This window comes from Cyprinodon tularosa, unplaced genomic scaffold (genome assembly GCF_016077235.1).
Source record: "Cyprinodon tularosa strain WSP-4 unplaced genomic scaffold, ASM1607723v1 ctg164, whole genome shotgun sequence".
NCBI classification, from domain to species: domain Eukaryota; kingdom Metazoa; phylum Chordata; class Actinopteri; order Cyprinodontiformes; family Cyprinodontidae; genus Cyprinodon; species Cyprinodon tularosa.
In genome coordinates this window covers 617775-645229 of record NW_024038475.1, presented here as the reverse complement: position 1 = coordinate 645229, position 27455 = coordinate 617775, and the positions used below count along the sequence as shown (strand labels likewise).

Here is a 27455-nt window from a genome sequence, read left to right as displayed (position 1 = left end):
CACTTTACAACAATACATATATTCAATTAAAATCCAGAAATACATCATTTCAAAACGATCCATTAATCTATAGATTCAAATTAAACTGTTCATATTCCAATTCGATCCTTGTTCATTTATTGTAAAATATCATATGCTACTTGTCTGGGTTTAATGAATCGTTGCGAGCCATATGTTTGTTTTGTTTATGCTCATGAGGTGCTGACAGCGCGTTTATTATTTCCTTAAACAGAGCAGTGAATCCTGCCAGTACATTTTTTTTTGTTTACCTGTGACCAGGGCTAGTATCCAGGGGGGGAGGTTGTTTACCTGCTCTGTTGCCCAGCGACGCGTTGACGTCGTCAGAGGTTGGCAACGCCCCCTGAAATACGGGCTTCGATTCATTGACGCTCTTTTAAGGTCGTAGGCGATAAAATGAAGAGTTGAATTTCTCTGCAAGTATCTAATTCGGTTAAGGAGCCAAGGCATTTAACGCAGTTGGATATTGAGTATCACCACCTGTTTTTCTTTTGCCTAGAGGCTTCACCCCCACCACTCCGAGGATGTTGTAGCGTGAGGGTGAAATTCCACCTTAAATGATATGTCGACTGAGCAAGAACTCTACTCTCCTCCCATATCCGTGCGGGGCCACTTTAAAGAGGAGTCTCACCTTCCCGGTTCCGCTGTCATCACCGAGAAACACACCGGCGTACTGAGAAGAGCCGGACACCTTGGGACATATCCGCTGCTATTGGTCAGGACTCTCCGGGCTGCTATTAAAGCACGTGAAGCGGCGCGCGCCGTGCGACACACCGAATCGCATCTACGGAGAAGCCAAGAGAAACAAGTCTGGTGGATGATACTTTAAATCGCTTGGATTTATCAGAAAGTTTGCTTTACTTTTCATGCCAAAGCTGGGGGAACAGACTGCAAAACAGCCCAATTCCCAGCGAAGCTTTAAAGTTTTCGCCACTATTATTGGTAAGTACGCCTTTACTGAATTTTAGTGAGTTCACTTAGTTTTTGGCTTTTTTTTTTTTTTAAGTTTGATATGGGCTTTTGTTCTGTAGGTGGGGGGTCAATTATGTTCGTCATTCTCAGCTTAAGTCCTAGAAACGCTATTAATGTATTTAGTATTTTACAATTGGAAGCAAACGTCGCTTTTAAGTATATTGATATAAATTCTAATGTCTGCTCGGTTGCATTCTTGAGTCATTATGTTGTAAAAACGACATTATAGTTACTACTAGTGTTTGCTACTCTTCACTTGTATGACTTCTAACAGTCTAACTTTACAATTATATTTGAAAATTTACAAAAATCCTATTATTAGTGGAGAATGAATGGTTGGACTGCATGTTATTAATGCAGAGGCGTGTTCGTTCTAAGACCACTAGAGGGCGACATAGTATCTTGTTTTATGCTCTGAGATTTCCCTCTTCTCTCCTTCTCTTTATTAAAATATCCTCAAGTTTTATCTGATTTTCGCTCCCGCTCTTTTATGTTATTTTTATGTTAGACTGTAATATACCTTAAACAAATTGCAGCACTGCATATTTTTTTTCTTTCAGGGGCACAGGCCTGTTTGAAATAGCAGTCAAATCCTTTTTTTTTTTGAGCCAGAAAAAGTTGATAAATAAAAAGGAAAAAAAAAATCCTGGTATTCTTCTTCCTTATGGGAATGTTGAAAGTTTACAATGTTGACATTTGCATAACATTCTCGATCGCTTTAATAAGGTTTGGAACCCTGCATGCTTATGTGCTAGTGATGATGAGGGGAGATCTATGAATGTTATTAAAAATACATCTGATCAAAGATTTCCGGGAAAAAATAAAAATCAGATATTTACCGCATCCAGTAGATATTTAAAGTAGATTATGGGCCGAATAACAGAACATTTATAATTTTTCATATTGGAAATGTCTCATCATGATGTATCCTAATAGTAGCCTGTAGTTATTTTAAAGAGTTTTGAGTTTCTTAATCTAAAACAACCCTCTTAGAGATAAATCCTGACATAAATACGAGAGTTTGAAGACGCAAAAATAGATTTTAAAACATCTTAGTTATCGTTTGTTATGTTGATGATCACTATGAAAAGCTATTATTTCAATCCGCCTTTTGCCATAGTGAATTTAAAGGCTTCTGCGGTGTGGGCACATACTTTGTTCTATGCTGTAATTTATTATGAATGGCCTAAACCCGTCTGCCCTCCACGTGGGTGTGGATCTCACATTCTAATTGGCTGACATCAGCGGCGTCCTGAAAGAGCTCGGTCGTGATTGGTTGATTCTCTCCGAGGGCTGTGGGCGTTTTTTTTTTTCATTGCTGGTGGAAGTGGGATACCTTGTGACAATGTTCATTGTCGGTCCATCCACCGGGGCTGCTGTGGGTCTGAGAGCCGAACAGGGCGCTGCAGCTCCGCTCCTTTGATGCTTGCAGCAACCTCACCTAACATCCATACGGAGCTTGGTTCCATTTTTTTTTAATCAGATCTCCCATTTTTAAAGTTTACAGCATTTTTTTTTATTTTTGCTGACAGTATAATTTCGTTTCTGTCTGGTTTTTGCCTAATGTAGCATTTCGGAAGACTTGCTTGCAACTTGGGGGGGGGGGGGGGGGGGGGGAAAGGCTGCAAAGAGATTTAAAGAAGATCAAACAAAGAGAAAATATATATTTTTTTGCAGTGTAGTTGATTTCCTGTGGGGATATTCTCATGAAATCGGCCGGACTTGGTTTCATTCTGACTGTAGGAAGGACGCACCAAAGGTTTCGTAGAGAGAAAGCCCTGAATGCTGCCTTCGCAGGGACGGTAGTCGAAGCGACGGATTCCGCTCCCTCCTTCTAACCCGGCTCCTGCTCGCCCTGTCCTCCTCCCTCCCTGCCTCCCTCCTTCCCGTCCCTTCCCCCCGCCGTCTCTGCGCACAGGTTATCGAATGGACCAGCATCCGAGCGCCCGGAGCTGCACCAGTCGCGGGACTTCGTCCTGCGAAGCCGTCCCGGCTGAACCCTCCATGAATCTTTACATCCAGTCCACCACCGGCACACGCTTCGAGCTCTCTCTGCCCCAGGAGGAGACCGTGGAGGGACTGAAGAGAAGGCTCTCACAAAGACTTAAAGTACCCAAAGAGAGACTCGCTCTTCTGCACAAAGAAACGTGAGTAAACCTTACTAAGTAGATAATGTGCATGCACTGACATCACTTGCTTTAACTGGGATCTGTAGTTCAAATGGTTACATCTGTTGCATTAATAGATGATGTCTTTCGGCCCACACTGGGAAAAAAAAGGAAGGCGGTGTTCATGCATAATATTCAAAACCCAAAAGGATGCAGTTTGCAGAATTGAATTGACTCAAATGTAGAATCATGGCTCTATAGATCCGCAGTGTGGATTACACCATAATGCATATGTAAGGAAAGATGATTCACCTTGATGCTACCTTTTTATAATGGTGGTTTCACAGCATATTATTTTGTAGTCAGCTTGCCGGTTTCTCCAGTAATCAGGGCCCACTGCTTTAATGGCATTAATGCATGGCTGCATGAGTTAACTCCTATTGTTATTTAAGGCTCTCAAATGCTCTACCACTCAAACAAGACATTGGTAATGCAGGTGGCGGTATTCAAAAAAAAAACCTGAGAAGGGGTGTTTTCTTTACATGCAAACAGTCAGCATTGTTTTTCAATCAGCTTCACCTCCCAGCCTTTGTAATCACCTTATAAATCACATCATCCCTTTAAACCCTGAATACCCCTTTTTTTTTTATTTAAGCTCCCCTTGTGTCTCGAAATGCAGACCTATTGCAAAGTCGCACTGCTGGTCTTTGTTCAGCTGCAAAGGGTGAGATTTGGGTCATGCATGTGCAGGAGGCTGTCCCATGGATACTTTGTCTAACCTTAGGGAAGGAAAAGAGACTTAGAAGAGAAGAGAAGAAAGACAAGAAATCTGTTTCTCTATGTTTAGTTATCTAAAATATAATCCACCAAATTTAAAATATACCACCAAATTTCAAACAGAGCCATATAGCTATTTGTTTCTTTTTGCAGCTTTTGCTTCTTGTTCGCACAGCCAGTAGAAAGTACTTACCTCCACTTAGGCAAGTGGCAGCAGCGCCAAATATCCACTGCATGCACTTGTCAAGCTGCACTATAGTTGAAATTGAAAAATGACACCCCAATCAATACATCTCTTTCATGGAGCTTTTTACCCACGGCTCTTTTCCAAACTAGTTTTGAAGTCTGCCTAGCTCCCCCTATATCCCCCAAACCCTCCTTGCTGGGGGCTGTTTGTAAGCCTATAGAGGGAGAAGATACTGTCAGCACAGTCTAATTATCTCCTTCTGTGCAACCCTGCAGGCGACTAAGTTCAGGCAAACTCCAGGATCTAGGCATCTCTGATGGGAGCAAGTTAACACTTGTACCAACAGTCGAAGCAGGATTAATGGTAAGGCTTGTCTTGTTATTTTGTTTTGAATCTACGTACAGATGGAGAATGGAGTTTATTTCCACTATACAAAATGCATTTTTTTTAAATTCAGGATTCCTAAAGTTAATGTCTTGTGTTTATTTGCAGTCTCAAGCATCAAGACCAGAACAGTCGGTAATGCAAGCCTTGGAGAGTCTAACGGAAACTCAGGTAAGGAAGTAGTTTTATTAAAGAAACATAGTGTCCTTATGTTGGATGCATCTGTACGTCAAACAAAGCCTGTATGTTTTGTCTCCTTTTGTCAAAAAATAAATATTTTGAATTGTTTTCAGCTGCTGAACCATGTTAAGCAATAATTTATTTGTTAGAAGCTGTACATTGCTGCACAAGAATGTTTCAATTGCCTCTTCAACAAGCCAAGCTAGGCATCCTGTGTGTGTTGTCGGGATATAATAAGCAGCAACACCCCCTTGTATCCTAGTAACCTCTGCTGTAGCGTGCGTCTGGGTACGTGCGGGTTAATGTGCACGTATGTCGCTGCAGGGAGCTAAGAAAGAGTAAAATTACATGAGAAAATATCTATTTCTGAGCTCATGAGAGGCCCGGTGCTCACTTTCATGTTTCTATTTCTACGTTTAGCTAAGCTCTCTCTCTCTCTTTCTACACCCCTTCTGTATTTCACGCACTAACAGACACACAGATGCACAAACACGCACACACACTGGCTAGTTTCCAGGAAGTGTGCCGATACTGCATGGCAATTAAGTATACTGTAGATCTACTCACTCATAAACAGAATGCTTGATCATCAGATGGTAACCTTCTCACTATGTATTAGCATACGGTTCCTGGAAGCCTTGCATGCATACATGTCCTAAGATGGGCCCACACCCTGCACTTACAGTGAAACAGCTCTTTAGGCCTTACTAAATACAGTATGTATTTGAGTCAGTGTGACATGACTCACTAAAATGATCAATAATGAGAGCGGAGTGAAAAAAAAAATCTTGTGTTGGCCGCAAAGAGAAATTTAGCGAGAAGAGAGGCAATAAGGCTGAATGCACTTCGACAACACTGTGACGTAGGAAGCTGTGTGCAGCTGACTGACTGACTCACATCCACTTCCCTTTGGTGGTGTTGGGCACCGCTGAGACGTAGGTAACTGCATCAGACTGATGTCAAAGCAGTGCAGGATGGTGAACAGGAGCACTTTAGTGTGTGAGGTTTTGTCCAGCGAGCGTTGCTTTATCAGAGGATGCATGCTGCTTGGAGATAGCAAGCTGTGGTTCTCTATGGTGTCCCTGATCGTTTTTTTGGTGGAAATCCTGGCCTCGTCCTCCGTGTGTGAACACAGCATGCGCCTCGTAGCGCTGACAGCAGATGACTGCTTGTGTGTAGGTGTGTGGACATGCTGCTCTATGTGTGTGTGTTTTTTTTTTTTTTTTTCAGCGTTAGTGGGCTGAAAGGAAACCTTGCCCATCATGTGGTAAGCCATTGCTGGGCAGCCAAGAGTGACTGCCGTTTATTTTATTTATATATATTTTTTTTTTACCCTAGAGGCAGATGATAATTCAACCTCTGACCCAGAATAGCCAATTTCTAACTCTTCCCCTCCCCTTTGTGTTTGTGGTCACAAAACCTTCTTTAAATAAAATTGCATTATTAGTCAGATGCACCTTTTCTCAAAAGTTGCTTACCGTATACATTACTTCCACATCCGTTGATCGTAAACCCGTATGGTGGTACTGTGAGAATAAAGAGCAAAGTATGAATCATAAATTGGGGGAAAGTTAAACAAAAAGGTTTAATGTTTCTTTAGTGTGTGTATCCTGAGGAATTGATTCAATTTATAATTCATGCAGCAAACACAATGCTATAGATTGTGCGGAGATTAGTGATCTGGGTAAGATTGGAAAATGGGAACACTAAAGCTCTCTCTCATTTCCTTTCTCCCCTCTAACTCGGAGGGGCTATCAAAAATCAATCAATGCACTTAGCTCTTAAAAGTGTTTGAAACGGTAACTGATATGCCCAAACGCCCCAAAATAGCCACCGGCTAATTCCGGGTGGTTTTTGGTAGTCACAGATGAAGTGAGTAGAAGTCCCCGGACCCCATTCTTTCAGCACTTATCTTTCCCAGCGTCTCTCTAAGTTAAGTGAGGTCTTGTTTCAGGATTGAGTTCAGGTTTGAGTGTTTTTCCAGGAAGTAAGCGTTCGTGGAATACGAGGCTGAGTGGATCACCTCGTGTGTTCTCCTTTATCTGGATTAGGTGTCCCTGGCTAGCTGCTATCTATCTAGGAAAGCAGCTTGCTAAAGAACACACCGATTTGGATTGTGAATGGATATACATGTGTGTGTATGTTGTAGGGAAATGTTTTATAAATATCAAAATCTGGAAATTATCTCTAAATCCTCTTTGTTTTTGCCAGTGTTCCCCCTTTTCTCCTCTCTCTCTATTGCTCCTCTTAGCAACACTCCAATGGCACTATAATTTAAATGTGCTGCAGTTTGCAAGTTGTGTTGTAGCTGCCTCTGGTTGGTCATGAAGGCTGTCTTCTTTAGCTCCAGTAATGCCTTGTCTGGCCTCCATTAGGGCCTGTTTTTCATGATACCTAAGCTGTGTTAAGCCACTGACTCCTGACAGCCCATCAGGATGTGCTTGCATGCACCCCTCCTTCTCCCTGTTAAGAAGACTTTGACTGTAAAGCTTATTTTAACATTCACTCACAGATCTTAAATGAAATGATGTATTTATGGGGATTTTTGATCTTTTGTAAGTAAACCCAAATCTGCATGACAGACAGTGAAGGAATATGATGGGAATTCAGGTAAAGACATCATTTCCTCTTTCACTGATTGTTGCAGTTGACTAAAACAGATTATTTTGCTTTGCTAGTACACATGAATTATTTGCCCAGTGATGCACGTTATGATAGAATAAAAGCCAACCAGGCGGTTAGCCATTACCCTCACCATCCCCCTCCAAATGCACTTCCCCCCACTTAGTCATCTCTTTGTTCCTGTCTTAGAGCATCAGCACCAAACTGCCCAGCTCACTACCCATCAATGATTGAGTCAGTCTTAAAACTAAGCTGCAGACCCACAATCTGTGCTTATGTTGCATGCTTGCATTGAGACGAGTAAAGCGAGAGTGGAGCATCCCGATTTCAAAATCAATGCCCTGCCCAGATGGAGCGATGCTCAGCTTGCTGCAAATTGACAAATCTTGCCTTGAATACACATACAGATAGCTGTGGGAGGATGCTGTGTGCTGCCATTCCCTATGTCCCAGTGGAATACACTGTTACATATCTGCTCTACTCTTTTCCCACTGACAGGCACCCTCTAGTCCCCATCCACCCCCCCAAGTTCCTCATCTTTGTCTCACTCTGTGGATGAAGCTCATCTTTCCCATTGTCCCTGCAAACAGATGGATGCAAACTATGAAGACCTAACAATCAGTCTGCAGTCACCTCTGAGTCACCCTTACCTAATTTCCTCTGCTCTTCATCCCTCAGAGAGCAGCAATGCCGACATGACAGATGGAGGGGGGAGAGGTCTGGACGAGTCATTCAGGAATATTGTCCAGCTGTGTTTGCTTATGGTAAATCCTGGTAACTTGGGGATAGTTGATAGCTCAGCTACATATGCTCCTCCGCAACTCCGACCTAAAATACAGAAAGATTTGTGTAACCGTCTGTGTGTCAGTTTGCGACTGTGTGTACAACAGATCAATACACATGGTCAATATGGTTCTCTTTCCAGCTTTCCTACCAGCTCACCCCCTTATCTGCATGCTAGTTAATCAGCTCTATTGACACTACTAGAAATCATTGGAGAGTAATTTTATTGAAGGATTTCTGAGTGCAAAGAATTGAAGAATGACCAATAGGTTGAATGGCCAGTGTGACAACATCCCTTTGTCCTTTTGCCACCTCTTGCGTAACAAAAACAGCAGAGAAAACATTTTTTATGCAAGCATCTGAAAAGAGGGAGTCTTTGCTCTGTACAATGATGATTTACCTTCTTTGTTTTGTCAATAGAAGCTACAGAAATTAATTTGTTGCTGAATGTCTAAATCAAATTGTGCACGAAAGAAAAGACAATGCTGATCTGAAGGCCCATTCAGTCCCTGCTCATGTAAATCCTGGCCTTGAAAATTGCATTAATAAGCTGATCAGTGTTTTTTGCACCTGTGTAATCCCCTTTGTGTTGCTTAAGCGCACAGTGGAAAGGAGATGCTGGAATGGGCTCAGGGAATCAAGGTGTGTTGTGGCGCAATCAAGAGAGAGGTGGATTTTGCTGCAGATTTCATTGTCCTATTGTGTACATACATCTGGTCGCAATGGGCTTATGTGGGCGTTCACATGTGCCAACATTCATTTTTAATGTCTTTATCGTTGAGTGTTCTCTCCTTGAGCGGCCAGGGAAGTCTTATTCGCCTATATTTGAGTCGTGACCGTCGTTGTTATAAACTCCCCTGTGACACGGCACCTTCATGATTCGAGTATCAGGCATCGTGACTGGTGTGGCTACTGTGTGGGAGGAAGGAGGCCATGGATATAAGATCTTATAGCCACCACTCACACCTAGACCTTCAAGCCGAAACAGACAGGAAGAGGTCAAAAGCTCTCAGGTTACTAGAAAGAGGAGGTTTAAAGGGAGAACGTCAGAATTCATCACACGTGTTATGGACGTTTTAGGGTTTCTCTGGCATCTTTTCTTCAACCTTTATTCGAAGCACATGTTGTCTATAGCTGTAGATTGTGTAGGTCATTTTGGGAAGGGGAGCACTATTTTCACAAACCTTTTTTTTTTTTTACTTTGCCTTCCAGATTCTGTGTAAACCAGCTGGTCTTTGCTTATACTTTCCATCTTCCATCACTGCCTGTTTCTTATTAGACTGTGTTTATCTCTCTAATGTGGGCTTTAAGGAAGCCCGAAAATAGCCTCCAAGCCCCCCACCTACCTTTAGGATTTAGGGCATAGGGCAATTCATTGATTGATTTATTTTTTTTCCTTTCTCGTCTCTTTGGAGAGGCTGTTATTGCATCTTTAGTCTGCGTGTGTCTACTCAGAGACTATCAATAGTGTCCTGGTGTGATCAAAACATCTAGGTCGATGGGCAGGTTAATAAGCAGCTTTTTGAAGCTTAACGTTCACCTAGCCGTTTGACAGGTGACCAGCTGCATCGGAACCGAAGCATGGCTGAAGAAGCCGGCTTCCTTCTTTCGTAGCTTACCTCCCTACCACCCTACCCCCACCCCACTGCCCCGCCTTCCAATCCTCTGTCCTCTTTTCTCTGACACAAAGCTGCTCAGTTGTTCATGAATGTCAGCTCAGAGCTGCCAGCACGCCCCCCCCCCCCTGCCTCTTTTAGACTCTCAGCCTCGCTCTTCCTCCCTCAGTCCTTATCTCTCTCCCCTACTTCGCTTAGTGTGCAAAGGGAAAAATGACTGCAAATGAGTTCCTTGAACCACAGGGACCCCAATAACTAAAACTGTCTGGCAGAGATGTCGAAAAGGAAAAAAAAAGGGTGATGGTGGTGTAAGAGGGGGAGTTGGAGGCACACTCTCGCTGAATATTTCATCACCCACTACCACTCTGACACCCTACCCCCATTGCCAGCATCTTCCATCCCCCCTTCACCATCCTGGTTCCCTCTATCCTTCATGCCACCTTTTCCCTCCTCTCCCCCTCCTCCATCTCGTCTCCACGGCTCATCCCCCCACATTGCCCCTTATATTCATCCCCCTCACAGCATGGTAACTGAATCCTCCTGCTAAACAAAATACCACCTTCTGGCAGTGACGTAGACCGAGGGATTGAAGGGACTGGCACTAGAATCAGCCACTTATTTCTTTGCTTATCACCTTGTCACTATTTGAGAACAATGCAAACGGGTAGAGGTCGAGATCTGAGGAAAGGTAGCGGACAGTCGGAGACTGAAAGCCAGGGCACAACTCTGTTTTGTTTGCCTGTAATTTCTAGAATGCTTTATCTAGTAGATTTAATGTAGGTCCTCATGTCAACAGCGGCCAGCTAGATTAGCTGTCTTGGCTGGGCTCTCGAGAGCAGACAGGCATGTTTGGACTGGAGCTGAGCTGCTAGCCGAGACCACTGGGAATCATTTACTAGCCAAATCTCCAGCGCCAGAGAGCCCAACTCCCTCCCATCTACCATCTCTCTCTCACACACACAGACATATAGACATACTCTGCAACACATTTCCTCCTCTTGTTTCTCTCTTAGTCTCTGTCCGTCTGGAAAAGGCTTGTTGTTACACCATCGCTTGCCAATCTAGCCTCTGGCAGGCAGGCTGCACTGTAACATCCTCCGCCTCCTCCCTTCCCTTAAGAGATAAGAACTATTTCAGGTGTTCTACTCCACAGCTCAGAGCTACACAGACCATTTGCATGTCTCGTCTTCTGTTTTTCTTTTCTGGCGGTTTGAGAATTGTTGGGAAAACTGCATGTTTTGAGGGAAGGAATTTCGCACCTGTAGGTTTCTATGCAGCTCTTTGTTTGTCTGCCAAGGGGATGTGAAAAATGACCGCAGAGATATGAGAGCTGCCACGCAGATAGTCGTCGACGTTCCCTGTCTTTCTCCCTTCTAATGAGACGTGGATGTTTATGTGGGTTTGTGGCCTTTTAGTTGCCTGCCTGAAGCCGGGGTTGTGGTGGGTTGCATGTGTGTCTAGAGACCCCAAATGAGTCACATGCAGTGTTACACACATTTTTAGCTCTTATGTATGTGAGATCTAACACGAGCTGTGCACAGAACTTCTAAATTGACTTCATGACTCAATGGCTGAGACTTGTGAGTGTCAAAAATCGAACGGAGGAGTAAAAAGAAGGAGAAGAAGGAAAAAACTAACGAGGTGTGAGGAAGAAAGCTTGCCTCTCTTGGAGCCTAATTTGAAGCCTGCCATGTGGTGTTGTGAGCTCAGTGGGAGTACATGATTTTCATCTTGGTGGTTTTGAATAATCCACACTAGTTATTATAAGGGTAATCAAGCCTCCTCTTTGTTTCTCCTGCTGTCACTCACTGTCATGTCTTTTTTGTCACTTTCATTTTCTTGCCTTTGCTTCCTCACACTAGCACAGAAAAACAAAGTGGTAAAGCAAATACCACTTGGCACCTCGCAGTTTTCCTAAACAGCATGGAAAAGTCTGGAATTTTAATTCGGATAGAAATTCCCAATCTGGGGTGAGGTTAGGAAAAAAATACCTTCCCAAATTACTTTCCAGATTACTTCACTATCCCATTATATAAGTGTTGCATCCATACACTTATTCATCCACCTCTGCATTAGAAGCTTGAGTATGTTCGCTTATATTCAAGTTTTGTATGACTATGTTGTTTTTGTAATTGCTGACGGTAATGTTTTGTCTTAACTTTAGGATCAGTATAAATACTAAATTTCAACTATGAGAGATGTCATAGACGTCAAAAGCCAATTCTTAGTAAAAAGTCCTTCTCCCAATCCCCCACATGCTTTCAAAATACACAATTTGTGGTCTCTCTTGGGGTCTTTGACTTGCCGTCGGTTGACTGTCTACTCATTCTCCTGACAGCTGTCACTCACTGACTCAGTTGTGCCTTTTCTCTTTTATTTCTCCAACCCCCCCTCGACCTTTGGATTCTCCCTCCCCCCTTAAGTCTCATACATATACACACCTTCTTTCTATCAGGCAACCTTTTGTAGATGGAGTTTCCTCATGCAATACCCTGCCCTGACCTCCTCCTCACTTCACACCACACCTTACGCCTGCTGGGTTTATTGTCTTACCACGCTGCAGTAATCATGGCGGGTGTGGACTGTATCAACAATGTATCAGCGGCTGACTTTACATTGAGAAAAAGAGGAGAGCTCAGTTCTATTCATCCTCGGACCTCCTGTATGCTAATTTATTTGCACTTTATTTGAGCCTTTATGTTGTTAAGTTCTACAATCGGATCATCCCAACCCGCTTAGACCTTTTACCTGACTGTTTTCTTGTTTTTAGTCAGCTTTTTTTGTTCACCATGTCAATACCATTGTCTAAAGGTCATCCTGGCAATACAGGAGCAGCAGTCAGTAGATAAATGAATAGGCACAAGAAAATGGGGAGTTATTTTTAAGAACAGCATGGTGTTTTGGGGATAACTGTTGACCAAGATCTTAGGAGCATAGCTGAGAAATGTACATAGTTTGAAGGGAGAGCTAGAAAGAAGGACTCTTCCTTCTCTTCATCTCCTGCAAAAATGTATGCTCTTGTCTCCCCTTAGATTCTTGTTTCCTCTTGGAACCTAGTACACATGGAGCATGAGCTGTTGAAAGATTTCTGAACAAAGGTGTCACTTTGTATTTACCAGTGGGGGTGGTTTCTGTTTGCTTCACTTTGGAAGCAGCTTTAGATACAATCATGACTGAGTTTTCAAGGGCCGACAGATATTTTTGACACGTTTAAAGGACACAGAGTTTAAAAGACATTCACAAGGTTTGGTATTTAGTTTGAAGCATCCAAGCCAAGTCCTGCAGCTCGGCTACCCTTGGGTTGCGTGCTTCCATCCGGGCCATGACTGGGTCAGTGAAGACCTCGACACTTGGCCCTTGTTAATCGTTGCCAGAGCTCCAAAAATGGGCAGCACTTCCACATCCGCTGCAGATCTGTAGACAATTGACTATTCTGTGCTTGAGGGGCGGGCGGGGTGTATTTCCTGAACGTGGGACAGATTTTTCAGGCGAAGAGCCAGACAGAAGGGTGGTCTTTGTCTCCGAGCGGAATGACACTGCTGACTAAGAGTGGACCCAGAGGCAGATGGAGGACAGCAAAGAGTGGAGTCTGTGTGTTTGTGTGTTTTCTGATAGGTCTCCTTATCCAGAAGTAAATAGTCCACTGTTATGGTTCTGTGAATGATTGGATGGTGGTCTAAGTGTGGTATGTCTGCGTCTCCATGAGAAGAGGGGCTCAAAGCACTGTTTTGTTTAACTCAAATGGTATCCATGGCAAAATAAGAAATATATATTTAACTCGTTTATGAGGCTCTACTCTCTTGGCACTGAAGAAAAATGCTTTTATTAGGTATAATAAAGTAGAACCCTTTAAACTAACTATTTTTTGCTGTTTTTCTACATACAGGTCAGTGACTTCTTGTCCGGCCGCTCGCCTCTCACCCTGGCACTGCGTGTAGGGGACCACATGATGTTCGTTCAACTGCAGTTGGCAGCGCAGCAGTCCGGGGGTCCCCAGCTCCAGCATCGACACCTCATCACCCGGGGAAACACAGAGGCCACAACAGGACAGCCTACAGGGCAACAGCCCCGAGTTCCCCACATTCACCCGCTTTCCCCCCACCACCAACCTCACAATCACCCCAGCCCCCACTTGTCACAGCCCCATCCCGCTCCTCCCTCCTCCTCTTCTTCAGGCTCACATTCCTTTCCATTGCCTACCACACACCACCAGCCACTTCCCCCAATGTACCACCAGTCGCCCTCCTCCACTCGCTGTAGCCCTCCTACCCCACCTCCCCACTCCCCTCGCCAAATCCCTGGGGGACTTTTTCGAACTCCATCCCATCATCATCATCACCATCATCACCACCACAACCACTACCATCAGGCCTCCTCCAGTACACCCAGCCACGACATTGGCCAGGTCAGCCCTGCAGCCCCGGTTCTGTGTCCTGAGGTAAGACCACCCACAAACAAAGTATTATTTCTGTTAATATTTTTGTCACTTTGTTTTTAAGCTATGGAATAGCGCTTTATATCTAAACTAAATGAAATGGAGCACCATCTTAGGTATTTAGTAGTCTTATAAAGGAATGATGGAGAGGGATCTGTGGTTTAGTCAAGCCAGTAGAGGGTCAAAGGTAGACTGGGTGATTTAGCAAAGCTTTTTTTTGTTGTTGTCATAAGTCAACCATAGTAAACTTTTATTATCTTTTATTTAACTTGGGAAAACTTTAACAGCCAAATGTGCTTTTTGTAATTTTTTGAACTTCTGGAGGTCTTGGCTGTGAAAAGACAAAGGAAAGCTAATGTCTGTTAACTCCAGCATGAACAATCATTAAATCTACAAAGAATTTTTTTTTTTCGCTAATTAATCTCATTGGGAGTTTTTATAAAGTGCAAGATTAGATCAGAGTTTAAAGTAAGCTAATATAAACTTGGTTTCATTAATATAAGATTGAAATATAGAAAAGTGTAAGAAATATGTTATGTTTTTACAAATGAGCTTTTGTTTGTACGAAGTGTACTTCGTAGTGATTTACGCTTCCTTCTTGTTGTGTTTTTGATCCAGGCTAACTGCAGCCCCAACAGCTCTAGCAGTGGATCTAGTCCTTCTGGGCGCTCACGTAAACCTGGCGCAATCATTGAGAGCTTTGTCAACCATGCTCCTGGAGTCTTCTCAGGTACCTTTTCAGGTAAGTGGAGGCTGAGCTTAATGCTGGAAAAATTTAAATCCTGTAAAAACTTAGAAAACATTTTGTACCACTTGTTTTATACCCTGCTTCTCTTTTCAGGCACTTTGCACCCTAACTGCCAAGACAGCAACGGCCGTCCAAGACGTGATATCGGTACCATCTTGCAGATCCTCAACGACCTCCTGAGCGCCACGCGGCACTACCAGGGCATGCCCCCCTCCCTCACCCAGCTCCGCTACCAGACTCAGTGTGGCTCGCCCACCTCCCCATCCCCCTCACCGCCTCCTTCACCAGCAGTTGCTGGGATGACGGGCCTCTCTCCCAAAGCTACCTCTGTGCCTGCTGGCAGCCCTCCTCCATCTCTTCACCCACTGGTGCAGTGCCAGAGCCAGATCCGCATGTGCAAACCCCCTGGTGAGTTGGCCTTCTCCTCACACCTTTTACGTCTAAGCATGTCGAAAACAGAAGAACTAACCCACGCCCCACCCAACACACAGTCACACTCTTACACTGAGTCTTTGTTAGTCTCTTGGTGCCCTAATGGCCTCATGAAGCAGGTGTTCTTGCATTTGGCACTGCTTTGAAGGAGTGTGTGTGTGTGTACCCATATGCCTGTGTGTATACTTGTGTTAAATGACAATAGAGCCACTCATTTTTGCAAAGCTCTGTTATTGTTTCGCAAACCAATGAAAGATCCATTGTCTCCTTTGTCTTTTTGTTTCTATTCTCATAACACATCATGGTTAGCTCAGTTCTGTTGGGATGATTTTACATCACTTCATCTTCAAGTTCTTATTTTCATCTTTAAAATACTGACAATGCTTTAACAGGAAAATTCAGACTAAAGAACAAAAAACTGAAGCGTATAAGTCTCCTGGGTTTTTAGGGAGATGAAAAGAAGAAGTGAATCAAGGAGACGGGGGTCTCCTCAGCAATGCAACAAAAGCTTTGCGAGGCCTGTTCAGTCAGGTTTCACTCATCAGTCAATGGAGTCGGCTTTGTTTTTCTGCACAAGGGGATAGGTTTACCTCTTCAAGCCTGGGCTAGGCTATGTTTAGATTAGATTAGGCTTTGAGTTACTTAACCATTTTCCTAAAGAAGAGCTGGAGATGGGACATGCATGGGCCAGAAAAACCATGACAGGTTCCATTTCTAGATGGCTTGGCCAGGGAAGTTTTTTTTTTTTTTTTCTTTAAACATCCTTTCTGAGCAGCCTCTCAGGATGTCGAGTGTCTGACAGATGTCCAAAACCGATAACATTCAGGCGAGGTTAGAGCAACTGTGTTTAGAAAAACTGCATTGTCCCCTGATGCTGCCTTATCTTCTGCTTAGGAAACCAAACCACTCTGGTGAGACACTGGTAAAGTTGGTGTGCATTGACTAAACACTGTACAATGTCTTTTTTGAGTGGGTATTTAATCAATATGCTTAGTGTTTAATGTTTTTCTTCGACCAAGAAAGAAAAACACACACCTTAGTGACTGAAATTTCTGCGTCCCATGTCATTTGTTCCCTGGTTTAAAGCAACACAAAGACATTCACAGTCATTGAGGCCTCATTGGTATTGTCTACTATTCCACCCTGAGCCCCTCACGTTTTCACTGCATTGTTGGAAAAAAACAGCCTTATTTTACACAATTGCATTTACCAAACCAATCCTGTACTGGTGCTAGAGGCTTGCCCCACACCCATTCTTGCCATTTCTTCATCTGCTCTTTCTATCCAAAAACAGCCCCATCTTTAGTTTCCATCTCTGTCCGTCTTCTATTCGCCCCCGTCTCTTTCCATGTCTGCGTTCTGCATCAATACATTGTCTGTGTTCGTTTTGGTCTTTAAAAATAGATTTATTCCAGAATGTTGCCCCAAAAAGCCTTCGCTTTGTGGACCTAGCAGTAGGGAGAGGGGGAGGAGGCCAGTGAAGATGGGGCTATTTGCAGCCGCAACACTGAGCCTTCATTCATTCTTTGGGTGTTTTGATCCTGCCTTTAACTATACCAAAAGGTCAAAAAACAACTGTAATCAAAGGCAAAAGTTGAAGGAGGGCCCTTTTTTTTGTCTAAATCAGACTTTTTAGACTTGCTTACGGTAATTTTACAAACCTTAGTCGGACAATGATGGAGGCCTTTCTTTGTTTTATATTCTACATCGTGTCAAAAGTAACATTTTAATCATTTTTTTATCCAGTAAAAAAAAAGAGCATCTCTGAGAAATTTCTGACAAATTTTACCTAGCTGGCTGTCTCTTCACTTCCCGTAATATCTACTACAAGTTAAGGAGTAGAAAAAATAAAAACAGAAAACATCCACTCATTCAGGTGGTTTATTTTTTTTTTTTTCCCCTCTCGATGTGTAAAACTGCTGAGTTGTGAAGATTTGTCAACATGGGAGTCATGTTGAGTTTGATCTGGGAGGAATTACCATGGTCTAGCAGACTGATTGTTGGCTTAATTCCTTTGCTATGTTGGGTGAGCATCCATCCTGCAGCCTCTGGTGAACCTAAGCCCCTGCCTGGGCTGTCCTATTGTGAGAGTGTTGGGGGTAAAGAGCACAATGCCAGACCATTGTGGGTCAGAGGAGTGGAGGCCTATGGGATTATATGACTGCCTTTTAGCCCCACAGTTGCCTTAGTTCAGAACAAGCACACAAAACCCTGAAGAAAAACAGAAACTGAGTTGGTTCCAAAAGCCTCTCCAACCCCACTGCCCTTCCCCCATTGTGTGTCTTCCACATCCTTTAACTTGCCCTTGTCTCCTTTTGATTTGTCAGGTCATGTTTGCTTCGTGTAGGCTAAGGCAGGGTTAGGCAAGGAAAATGGGAGGGAGGCTGTGAACGAGCCAGAGAAAGTGAGAGATCTTCTACCCTTAACCTTATTGAGTCCTGTACTTAAACCCTGACCTGTAAGGTACTCATTCTGCCAGCAGACTTAACTGCTCTCTCATTGCCAGCCAATATTTGCTGGGACATGCGCTACTTAAACTCGCTGAATGCCCCCAGTGACTCTATGTGGCCATCGAGGTATCCAGGAAAGCCAGCCAAGCACATCAGGTGCCCTTTCATAGTCAGCAAGGAGAGGAGAGGAAGAAGGGAATGCAAATGAAGTCTAAAAGTCATTGAAGAGCTTGTGTCCCTGCAGGGTCATCAGTGCCCTTTTACTTGCTGTCAGGATACTCATTTTAGCTCAGCTTCTATTGGTTACTTCAGTACATACGTGTCTGTGTAAGTCGAGGCATCTTTTAGAGTCGACCCGGAAATTCTTCATCTCTATATGTGATTGTTTTTTTATGTTCTGTGCAAGTTGGGGCCAAAATGTGCAAGCAAGATGTTAAACCATTAGAGCTTTATCGGCTGTAATAGATACAGACATTAGAGATATGTACAGGTGAAGCAGTCAGAATTGTGCCGCATGTTTTTGATTTCTGCTTTTGTTTAGGAAAGCAGTTGCTTTAAATAGGGATTTTCAGGGAAACTTATTTCAGATTAATCTTTCATGTTTAGAATGGCTGCCATAACAAAAATAGCAAAATAGGTTTTTATACCTGATAGCGCTTGGATAATACATAACATTTTTTATTCTAATAGACCTAGTCACCAGTTGGAGCTGATCAATCTGAACACAGGACAACTTTGATACATGTTTGTCTGTTTTAAGCCAGTTCTACAATATCTTAACAATAATAGCATATAAGACAGATAAATTCTTAAATGACTGATGTTCAGTATTAGTGTTGCACCGATTTCATTATCAGGCGGGGCCCCGATCCAGCACTAAAATGGTGGTATTGGTATCGGCGAGTAACAACAAATAAGGCACCGATACCATTTTGAGAGCCAAAAGTTTATTCAACTATTGTCACCCATTCCAGGTAGGCAATAAAAAGTTCTACTGGGTTCACTTTTATTGTCTTTTTCCTGCTTCACAAAGGTAGGCAGCGCTTTGACAAAGCCACGATGGCAATTATTTTACATCCAAATGGTATGCAGTTCTTCATATATACACACACACAACAATTTCAAAGAGATGGTATCGTTATCGGCCAATACTGCACGGTATCGGTATCAGGGCCAAAAAAATGGCATTGGCGCAACACTATTCAATATAACACTATTTCATATACAGGTGCTGGTCATAAAATTAGAATATCATGAAAAAGTAGATTGATTTCAGTAATTCCATTTAAAAAGTGAAACTTGTATATTATATTCATACATTCCATACAAACTCATATATTTCAGATGTTTATTTTGTTTAATTTTGATGATTACAAATGACAACAAATGAAAATCTCAAATTCATCATATCAGAAAATTAGAATATTGTGAAAAGGTTCAAAATTGATGGCCCCTGGTGCCACACTCTAATCAGCTAATTAACTCAAACCACCTGCAAAAGCCTTTAAATGGTCTTTCAGTCTAGTTCTATAGGCTACACAATCATGGGGAAGACTGCTGACTTGACAGTTGTCCAAAAGACGACCATCGACACCTTGCACAAGGAGGGCAAGACACAAAAGGTCATCGCTAAAGAGGCTGGCTGTTCACAGAGCTCAGTGTCCAAGCACATTAATAGAGAGGTGAAGGGAAGGAAAAGATGTGGTCGAAAAAAGTGTACAAGCAAGAGAGATAACCGCACCCTGGAGAGGATTGTGAAACAAAACCCATTCAAAAATGTGGGGGAGATTCACAAAGAGTGGACTGCAGCTGGAGTGAGTGCTTCAAGAACCACCACACACAGACGTATGAAAGACATGGGTTTCTGCTGTCGCATTCCTTGTGTCAAGCCACTCTTGAACCACAGACAGCGTCAGAAGCGTCTTGCCTGGGCTAAAGAGAAACAGGACTGGACTGCTGGTGAGTGGTCCAAAGTCATGTTCTCTGATGAAAGTAAATTTTGCATTTCCTTTGGAAATCAAGGTCCCAGAGTCTGGAGGAAAAGAAGAGAGGCACTTCATCCACGTTGCTTGAAGTCCAGTGTAAAGTTTCCACAGTCAGTGATGGTTTGGGGTGCCATGTCATCTGCTGGTGTTGGTCCATTGTGTTTTCTGAGGTCCAGGGTCAACGCAGCCACATACCAGGAAGTTTTAGAGCTCTTCATGCTTCCTGCAGCTGACCAACTTTTTGGAGATGCAGATTTCATTTTCCAACAGGACTTGGCACCTGCACACAGTGCCAAAGCTACCAGTACCTGGTCGAAGGACCATGGTATCCCTGTTCTTAATTGGCCAGCAAACTCTCCTGACCTTAACCCCATAGAAAATCTATGGGGTATTGTGAAGAAGAAGATGCAATACACCAGACCCAACAATTCAGAAGAGCTAAAAGCCACTATTAGAGCAACCTGGGCTATCATAACACCTGAGCAGTGCCACAGACTGATCGACTCCATGCCACGCCGCATTGCTGCAGTAATACAGGCCAAAGGAGGCCCAACTAAATACTGAGTGCTGTACATGCTCATACTTTTCATGTTCATACTTTTCAGTTGGCCAACATTTCTATAAATCCTTTGTTTTTATTGGTCTTCAGTAATATTCTAATTTTCTGATATGATGAATTTGAGATTTTCATTTGTTGTCATTTGTAATCATCAAAATTAAACAAAATAAACATCTGAAATATATGAGTTTGTATGTAATGTATGAATATAATATACAAGTTTCACTTTTTAAATGGAATTACTGAAATCAATCTACTTTTTCATGATATTCTAATTTTATGACCAGCACCTGTATGATTTTAAATAAACAAAACTTATTTGATTTCCACGTCCAATAGAGCTTTCATTGACTACATTTCAACCTAAGTGGATATTGGTGCAGCGTTAGTCAACCCATCTCTTCCTCCCTCCCGCCTGTTTTTTTTCTGGATGCTGAACAAACACAATGTTCTCTATGTAAGATCACAAGACTTATAAAGACAAACAACAAATAAAAGCAATAAGGTAACTGCAAATGGAGGACAATCTTTCTTCAGTCAATAGAAAGAGAAGCTCTGTGTCCTGCAGATCTGCTTTTTTTTTTATTCTCTCTGTATCCATCCCCTGCTTGCTTACTCCTCCATCCACCCACTCCTCTCATCCCCCACCCGCTCATTTAAAACCCCACCACCCCTTCCAAGTGCTCCCCTCCTCAGTCCTCGCTGTGTTGCTGGGCTTGGCTCAAAGGCGAGGGAAACTGACTGACGCATCGATTATTAATAGATCACCTCTTCGCTCTCTGACTGTTTTTCTCTTGTCCTTTTCTGCCATGTCGGGCAGTAAGAGAAGTGCTTTGAATCTTCATCTGGGAGGAATATTATTGTTTTATTTATTTTTGGCGTGGGTAGATGGGGAGGGGAATGGCTTCTTGGTGTGTAGATGAAGGAAAGGGACTGGTATTTTCTTCCTTCCTGTACCCCTGAGCTGTGTTCTGTTTGATAGTGACTGTGCATTTCTATAAAAAGAGCCATTGTTGCTTTCTTGTTTTTCTTTCCTGTGTCAAACAAGGTTGTGTTTGGGTTCCCTAAATCTCCTCTTTGGATTTATTCCCTATGTTGGCTCTGTGTGGCTCCTATTGTGCTTGCGTCAAGCCCCAGCCTATTTAGTCAGGCTGAGCCAAGCTCTGTGCGTGTGTGTGTGTGTGTGTGTGCCTGTGCTACTTTAAATTGTCTGTTCTTTTTTATACTACCCTAATAATAGCCCCACTGTCATAAACATAGTCTGGAGATCCCTGCGGCCAGCTGTGTCCGGCCCAGCCGCCCAGGGCTCCGGTAGTGACGCTCATGAATGGTGGCTCTTGCACTCGCACACATAAACACGCTCACACAAGTTTGGTGGAGTTCCAAGCACATTCCCAGAACTCTTGCCAAGCCAAAGGCCAGGACCTCCTGCTGCACCACCAAACTGCCCTCTGTGTATGTGCGCTTCCTTTTGCAGCGCTAAGTTAAAAGCAGATGCACCGCTTCAGAAAAAAAGAGCATGGCTAAGGGACTACCTTGTTGAGGTAAAGGAATACAAATGGGTGCAGATCAATGGATTTTAGATCATAGGATACACCGACTTCCCTGTGTTTCTTTTTCCACGGCCAAATTTCTGCTAAACCAGAAGGTGGCATCTCTTTTGACCTATCCGTGCAGAGAATGAGGGAAATGGAAGCAAGGAGGGGGGTGGGCAAAGGCTTGCAGCAACGTATGTGGATGTCACATGGTGCAGAGGAACAATGGATGCAATGCAGGCAACCCCCCCTACCCAGTGGATTGGCCTTGTTCCCTAGGGGTAACACATTGCCCGCACTAAAGTGCATGAAGCATCTGGATGCACATGTATGTTTTTTTTCCAGTGCTGAATATATTAGAAGGAAATGGGAAAACTTCCTCTGTCCGTCTGTATGATTAATGCAACATACAGATGTCTCTTTTCCATTTGTTACCTCACTTTTTCCAAAAGCTTCACAGCCCTTAAGTGTATACGCTACCCTGCAATGGCGAAGAGTCCAAGAACTGAATAATACTTTGCAGTCCCTGACCTAAGAAACAAACTCGGGGAAAAGCGGTAAATAAAACCCACACCGACTCCGGAATTCATTCCTTTAGAAGGGGGGAAAAGCAAAGGAGGCCATAATCGATTCTGCAAGCTGACACCTATGGCTGCTCCCTCCACCTTTTTCCCTCCACTCTTTATTCCACCCCCCCACCCCCGTGCCTCAAGGGGTAGAAATTCCTTAACCCACACCATCGTCCCCTCCTCAGTGGGCCCCCTCTTTTCTCTTCTCTGAACAGCCCTACCTAGCTGTCTCTGGGGAGACGTGGGGAAGGAGCCTGGCGAGGGAGGAGTGAGCTGGGGTACAAAAAAAAAGGGTGCAATGAGCTTAGATTTGGAAGCCATAATGGAGAAAAAAGAAATTGGAGAAAAGCACCCAATTTTAGCCAGCCACCCTCCCCCCCTCTACCCCCCACTCACCGCTTACAATTTCCATTTGCTTGCATTTTCTATTGAAAGCCAATAGCGTTGTCCGGGCCTCGAGATGGATGGCTGCACTAGAGCTAAGGTTTAATCAATAGGTCTTTTTAATTTGCCATCGATCCACGTTAAAAGCTGCTGCGCCTGTTGGTGCTGCATTGGTTTGTGTGTGCGTGCACCGATCTTTGAGAGAGTGCTTGTGTGCATCCATAGCGGTGTAGGGGTGTACACGTGTGTGTTTGTGTGCTGCGGATTCCACTGTGTCTCAGCCTATGTTCATGTGTGCTGCAGAGGCAGAGATGGCTGCTGTGCTTCGGTTTATTGACATCCTTGCCCAATATTTAATTATTTAATTCCAAGACAGATACTAATGGAGCTAGCTAATAGATTGCGGTTACCTTCCCTTCCTTCTGAGCTCTCTGAATATACGTATAAATGGAATTAGGCTCAACTATGCCAGTGTTGGGAGGGCATTCACAGTCCAATGTAAGGCCTCTCCCTGGAGACTGAAGTCTCCTATAGCCACATCAACAGCTAGAAATGCACTTAGGAGCACACACCGCCACTGAAGCATGTCATACCTAATTGTGTTTGCAAATATCACAGGCGGCCAAGAGCATGTGTTGGCTCTTTTATGTGTTTTTACCTTTATTGACCCTGTTGATGGCTCTCAAGGAGTTTCTGGTCCTCCATTCAGAGTGAGGAGGCTGATGGAGCTCAGTGGGAGGAGGTTAACCAAAAGATTGAACAGTCAATGTGTGTGTGTGTGCGCTCTTATGTTTGGGGTGCCAAACCAATGGTTGCAATATGTCCAAAAAAGTATTAGTGCACTTATTTCCCTGTGTTACCAGCAGCTCAGACTTAAAAGATAATGATTTTGATATTATACGCCAAGTATAGCCCATCAGAATATCTCCAAATGTGTGCTTTATATTTATTAACCAATAATGGTGGAAGTTCATCGTTATGATTCATTTATGGCATATGGAAAAAAATTAGTTGTAGATTACCTCTTACAACCTCATCTGATTGCTTCATCTCTATATATGATAGGCCCCATAACAGATGTACTAATTATCCTTTTTTTCTTTTTTTTGTGCAGGTGACCGCATGCGTCAGACCGAAAACCGTGCAACCCGCTGCAAGGTGGAGCGTCTGCAGCTGTTGATGCAGCAGAAGCGTCTGCGCAGGAAGGCCAGGAGGGACCAACGGGCTCCGTATCAGTGGCTTCCCAATCGTAAGGCCGGGCGTAGCAACAGCAACAGCAGCATGTCCAGCGAGGGCTCCCTGGATCTGGACTTTGACGACTCTGTGTGGAAGCCCGACGTAAAGGCCGACTTGAAGTCTGAGTTCGTGATGGCCTGAACCTTACCCCTCCACTCCACCTCTTCATGAAGATCCATCGATTTTGTGAAGCAATTCTCGGGATGAACGGGGGAGAATATGTTGAAGGGAGAAAATTGGCAGGAGGTGACGGAAACAAAAGGTTGTCCTTGTGACTGTTGACTGCCAGTCTCCCTGCAGACGTTGATCCCATTCTGTCCTTCACAGCTGACATAGTGAAAGCAGCAACAATAGCAAAGGAACTTCAATGTGATGCCTGGACTTTACAGGCAAAAAAACTGGACATTACAGTGTACAAGACTTTTTTTTTTTTTGTTCCAAGGTGTGATATCACAGAATATACCCCCACTTGAGCTTAGCAGAAGTTGGTGATTGGTGGTATTTTCAGATTTTTTTCTACATTTTTTCTAAGTGCACTCTGTGCAGACATGAAGAGATCCACACTGGACTTATGAACAGAACCGGAGCTCCAGAGACTGTGGAAATATTCCAGTGGAAATTCTTATTGTTCTCAAACCAATCAATCGGAGTCCATTTTTTTCTTTCCTCTGTTACGGAGTGGTTAAACCTTTTTCTTTTTTTTTCCCACTTTTAAGCATATTATATTTTATAAAAAACAACAATATGTAGCATTGTTCACAAAGCATTCAGGTTTTCATATAACAGTTTAAAGTAGTTGTTTATTTGCACACAATGTTGATTTATAACAGCTGGTCAATATGTGCAAGGAGGAGGAGGTGGGGCCTGAAATAGAATAATAATAGAAAAGAAAATGACTATTGAAGTATTGATGTCGACCTCAGTGACAAAGGGTATCGATAGGAACGATTAATAAATGAACAAAAGAACATAATATTACAAAGTGCTTTAGAGGATTTTAAAATCTTTAAAAAAATATATAAAAGAAAACTCTATTTTTGCTTCTCTTCCTATCTGCTGTTTTCTAAAAACAGCAGCCCTCTGTGGCTTTTAGTCAAGTTGTTGACTGTCAGCAAATCCGTGAATTCATTCAACCTTTCGTTTGCCCATCCGATCGTCTCGTCTCGCCACGGCGAACGATACAGAAAGATCGCCATCGTCCAGCCCAGGGCTGATGTCTTGCAGACCTGAATTGACTTGTCGAGGGAGTTTGTGTACATAAATGTGACAAATTAGCAAATGTTTATCAGGGTGTGTGTTTATGTTTGGCTTTATTTTACTTTTTTCTTTTAGAATATTCCATTGTTTTGTTGTCTTCTCCTAAAAAAAAACAAAAAACCCACAACTTTTTAAATGTTATTTAGATCAGCTGTATTGAAAGCATAGGTTGAAGTGGCTAGTTAAAAAGAAAATTTTAGGCCCTTTATTACAAGTTTTGCAAAATGAGGGAGGAGCAGTGGCATCATTAACCAGTGCCTGGACCAGTACACCCATTGACATATCAAGTTAGGCCTTTCAAAGTTTTGCTGCTACAAATGGGAGCTAAAAACAAACAAAGAAAAAAAAAAATCAAAGTTAAAGGGGAAAAAGTGACTTTTCTTTGCATGCAGAGGTGTGAAATTACAAAAATCCTTTTTTATATGTTGACGGAGGAGAAAATATAAAGTGGTGCTTTGGTAATGAAGGTTAACAACATGCATGAATTTGTTTTTAAAAAAAAAAATTGAGAAACAATGCTGCTTTTGTTGGTTAGGTTTTTACAACCTAACATTTAAAAAATTGCTGGAAAAAAGAACAACAGTATCCTGGTAAAGAGTGACGATGTAAAACCAAAACAGATGAAGATAAACGTGGAACTCATGTCGTGGCTCGGCACCGAACATTCCTGTTGTGTGACGATTAAGATGAGCAAAGAGCAAATGACTCTCTTCCTCTCTCAGCGCCCCGAGCACTGTTATTTTTTTTTTTTGTTACCCAGACAGCTGTCAAAGACTGTTCAGCCAGGCCTCCTCCTCCCAGCCTGAATGCCAACAGAGGCACGCATGTCCACAGGGAACCAGCAGATCGGTGGATTTAAAAGAACTATCCGTCAGAATCCACCTGAGAGAAGCATCTTTTATCAGCCTGTCTGACTGACCACCCTACGCCACAATTGCACTCCCAGAGCTTGCAGTGAGAGATTACCTTTTTATGGGTAAACCTCATAGTTTTTGTTTGTTTTTGTTGTTTTTTTTTAAGTGGCCTTACCTTTCACTAAAAAAAAAATGAGACTTGGGACAATGGGGAAGGGAATTTTTTTTTTCTTGTTTTTTTTTTTTCCACTTTCTGTGCATATCGTTTTTCGGAATTGCCATCAAGGCACCATTTTAATGTCACTGAGGACACTGGGCATCTGTTGTTTAGTGCTTTTAGCTGGTGGAGTCTCTATTATGTCAAGGCTTCTGTGCCTTAAAAATTGCCCTTGCAGTGTCGGCGTCAATTGAAGCTCGTTTTTCATTGGTTCATTTCTGACTGTAGCTTTTGCAGCCGTGACAGTCAGAGTTTCGGGGTGTATTTTGTTTGAGCGAAGTCAATGCTATTCAGTAGTAGATTGTTGTTCCTCAAACAAAGTCTTTGTCCCATTTCTTTGTTGTGTTGCCATGTTTGTTGCTGTTATTTGAACCTCATGTTCCTCCGAGCAGTACTTAGATGGAAAGAAACAGTCCTGACTCAGTATGAGAAAGGTCCTGTGAGGACTCCAGACTACATGCACTTCCTGTTTTCATGGATACGACAATTATTAAAGGACAAATGAACCCCAAGCCCCTCCCAAATTTTATTTATTCAGTTTTTTTTTTTCGTATATGTATGAAATATACTCTGTGTGTGCCTCACTTCTGTGTGAAACTCAAAAAGAAGAAACAAAACAAAAAAAAAAGATGACAAAAAGCATTACAGAGAGGATAAATAACAGACAGTACATTGGTGGAAATCCTGATCATTTAAGTTGCCTGTTCTTTCTTGTAGCCAACTATTGAAAATAACAGGTTTCAAGAATACAATTTACAATGTTCTAGCTCTAGACCGGTGTAGCACATATGTGACTGTATTAATTTATGAAACCAAAATGGTAACTGTGAATTATGTATTTCTTTGTGCATTTTTAAGAAAAACAAACAAACAAAAAAAATCGGTGAGGGAGAAGGTTGTTGAGACACGGACAGCAGCTCACGTGTCTGAAAACAAACTTTTCTTTTTGTTTCTTTTGGTGGAAAATGACAGAAACTAAGACTCGTTTCTGCAAAAAAAAAAAGAAAAAAAAAAGGTAAACGAAATATATGAATATATTTTTTTTCTTAAGCAATACATTTCAGTGTGACTTGTGATAGAACATTTTTCTTTTTTAGGAAATAAACAAATAAAAAGCGAAATAAGAACATCAGCTTGTCTGCTTGTC

The 27455-nt window shown here is 42.8% G+C and overlaps 1 protein-coding gene across 2 annotated transcripts; it reads left to right on the top strand.

The window, feature by feature from the left end:
* The first annotated feature begins 650 nt into the window (after nt 1–650).
* On the top strand, nt 651–27437 carry midn (midnolin). Of its 2 annotated transcripts, none has more exons than XM_038280771.1 (8): nt 651–960; nt 2909–3137; nt 4338–4425; nt 4555–4617; nt 13534–14085; nt 14701–14824; nt 14924–15238; nt 23859–27437. In XM_038280771.1, exons 1-8 carry the CDS (start codon nt 885–887, stop codon nt 24119–24121), a joined length of 1710 nt encoding a protein of 569 aa, XP_038136699.1. In that variant the 5' UTR covers nt 651–884; the 3' UTR covers nt 24122–27437. The 2 variants fall into 2 exon arrangements, with proteins under 2 accessions (XP_038136699.1, XP_038136700.1); XM_038280772.1 differs by having other exon boundaries at nt 652–960; nt 2734–3137.
* Nucleotides 27438–27455: the final 18 nt, after the last annotated feature.

Bases quoted from the DNA above. Each gene is read 5' to 3' on its own strand.
- midn (XM_038280771.1), top strand. From the start codon at position 885: ATGCCAAAGCTGGGGGAACAGACTGCAAAACAGCCCAATTCCCAGCGA. The intron at 4,426-4,554 runs GTAAGGCTTGTC...GTTTATTTGCAG, and splicing joins CAGTCGAAGCAGGATTAATG to TCTCAAGCATCAAGACCAGA. The intron at 14,825-14,923 runs GTAAGTGGAGGC...TTCTCTTTTCAG, and splicing joins CTTCTCAGGTACCTTTTCAG to GCACTTTGCACCCTAACTGC.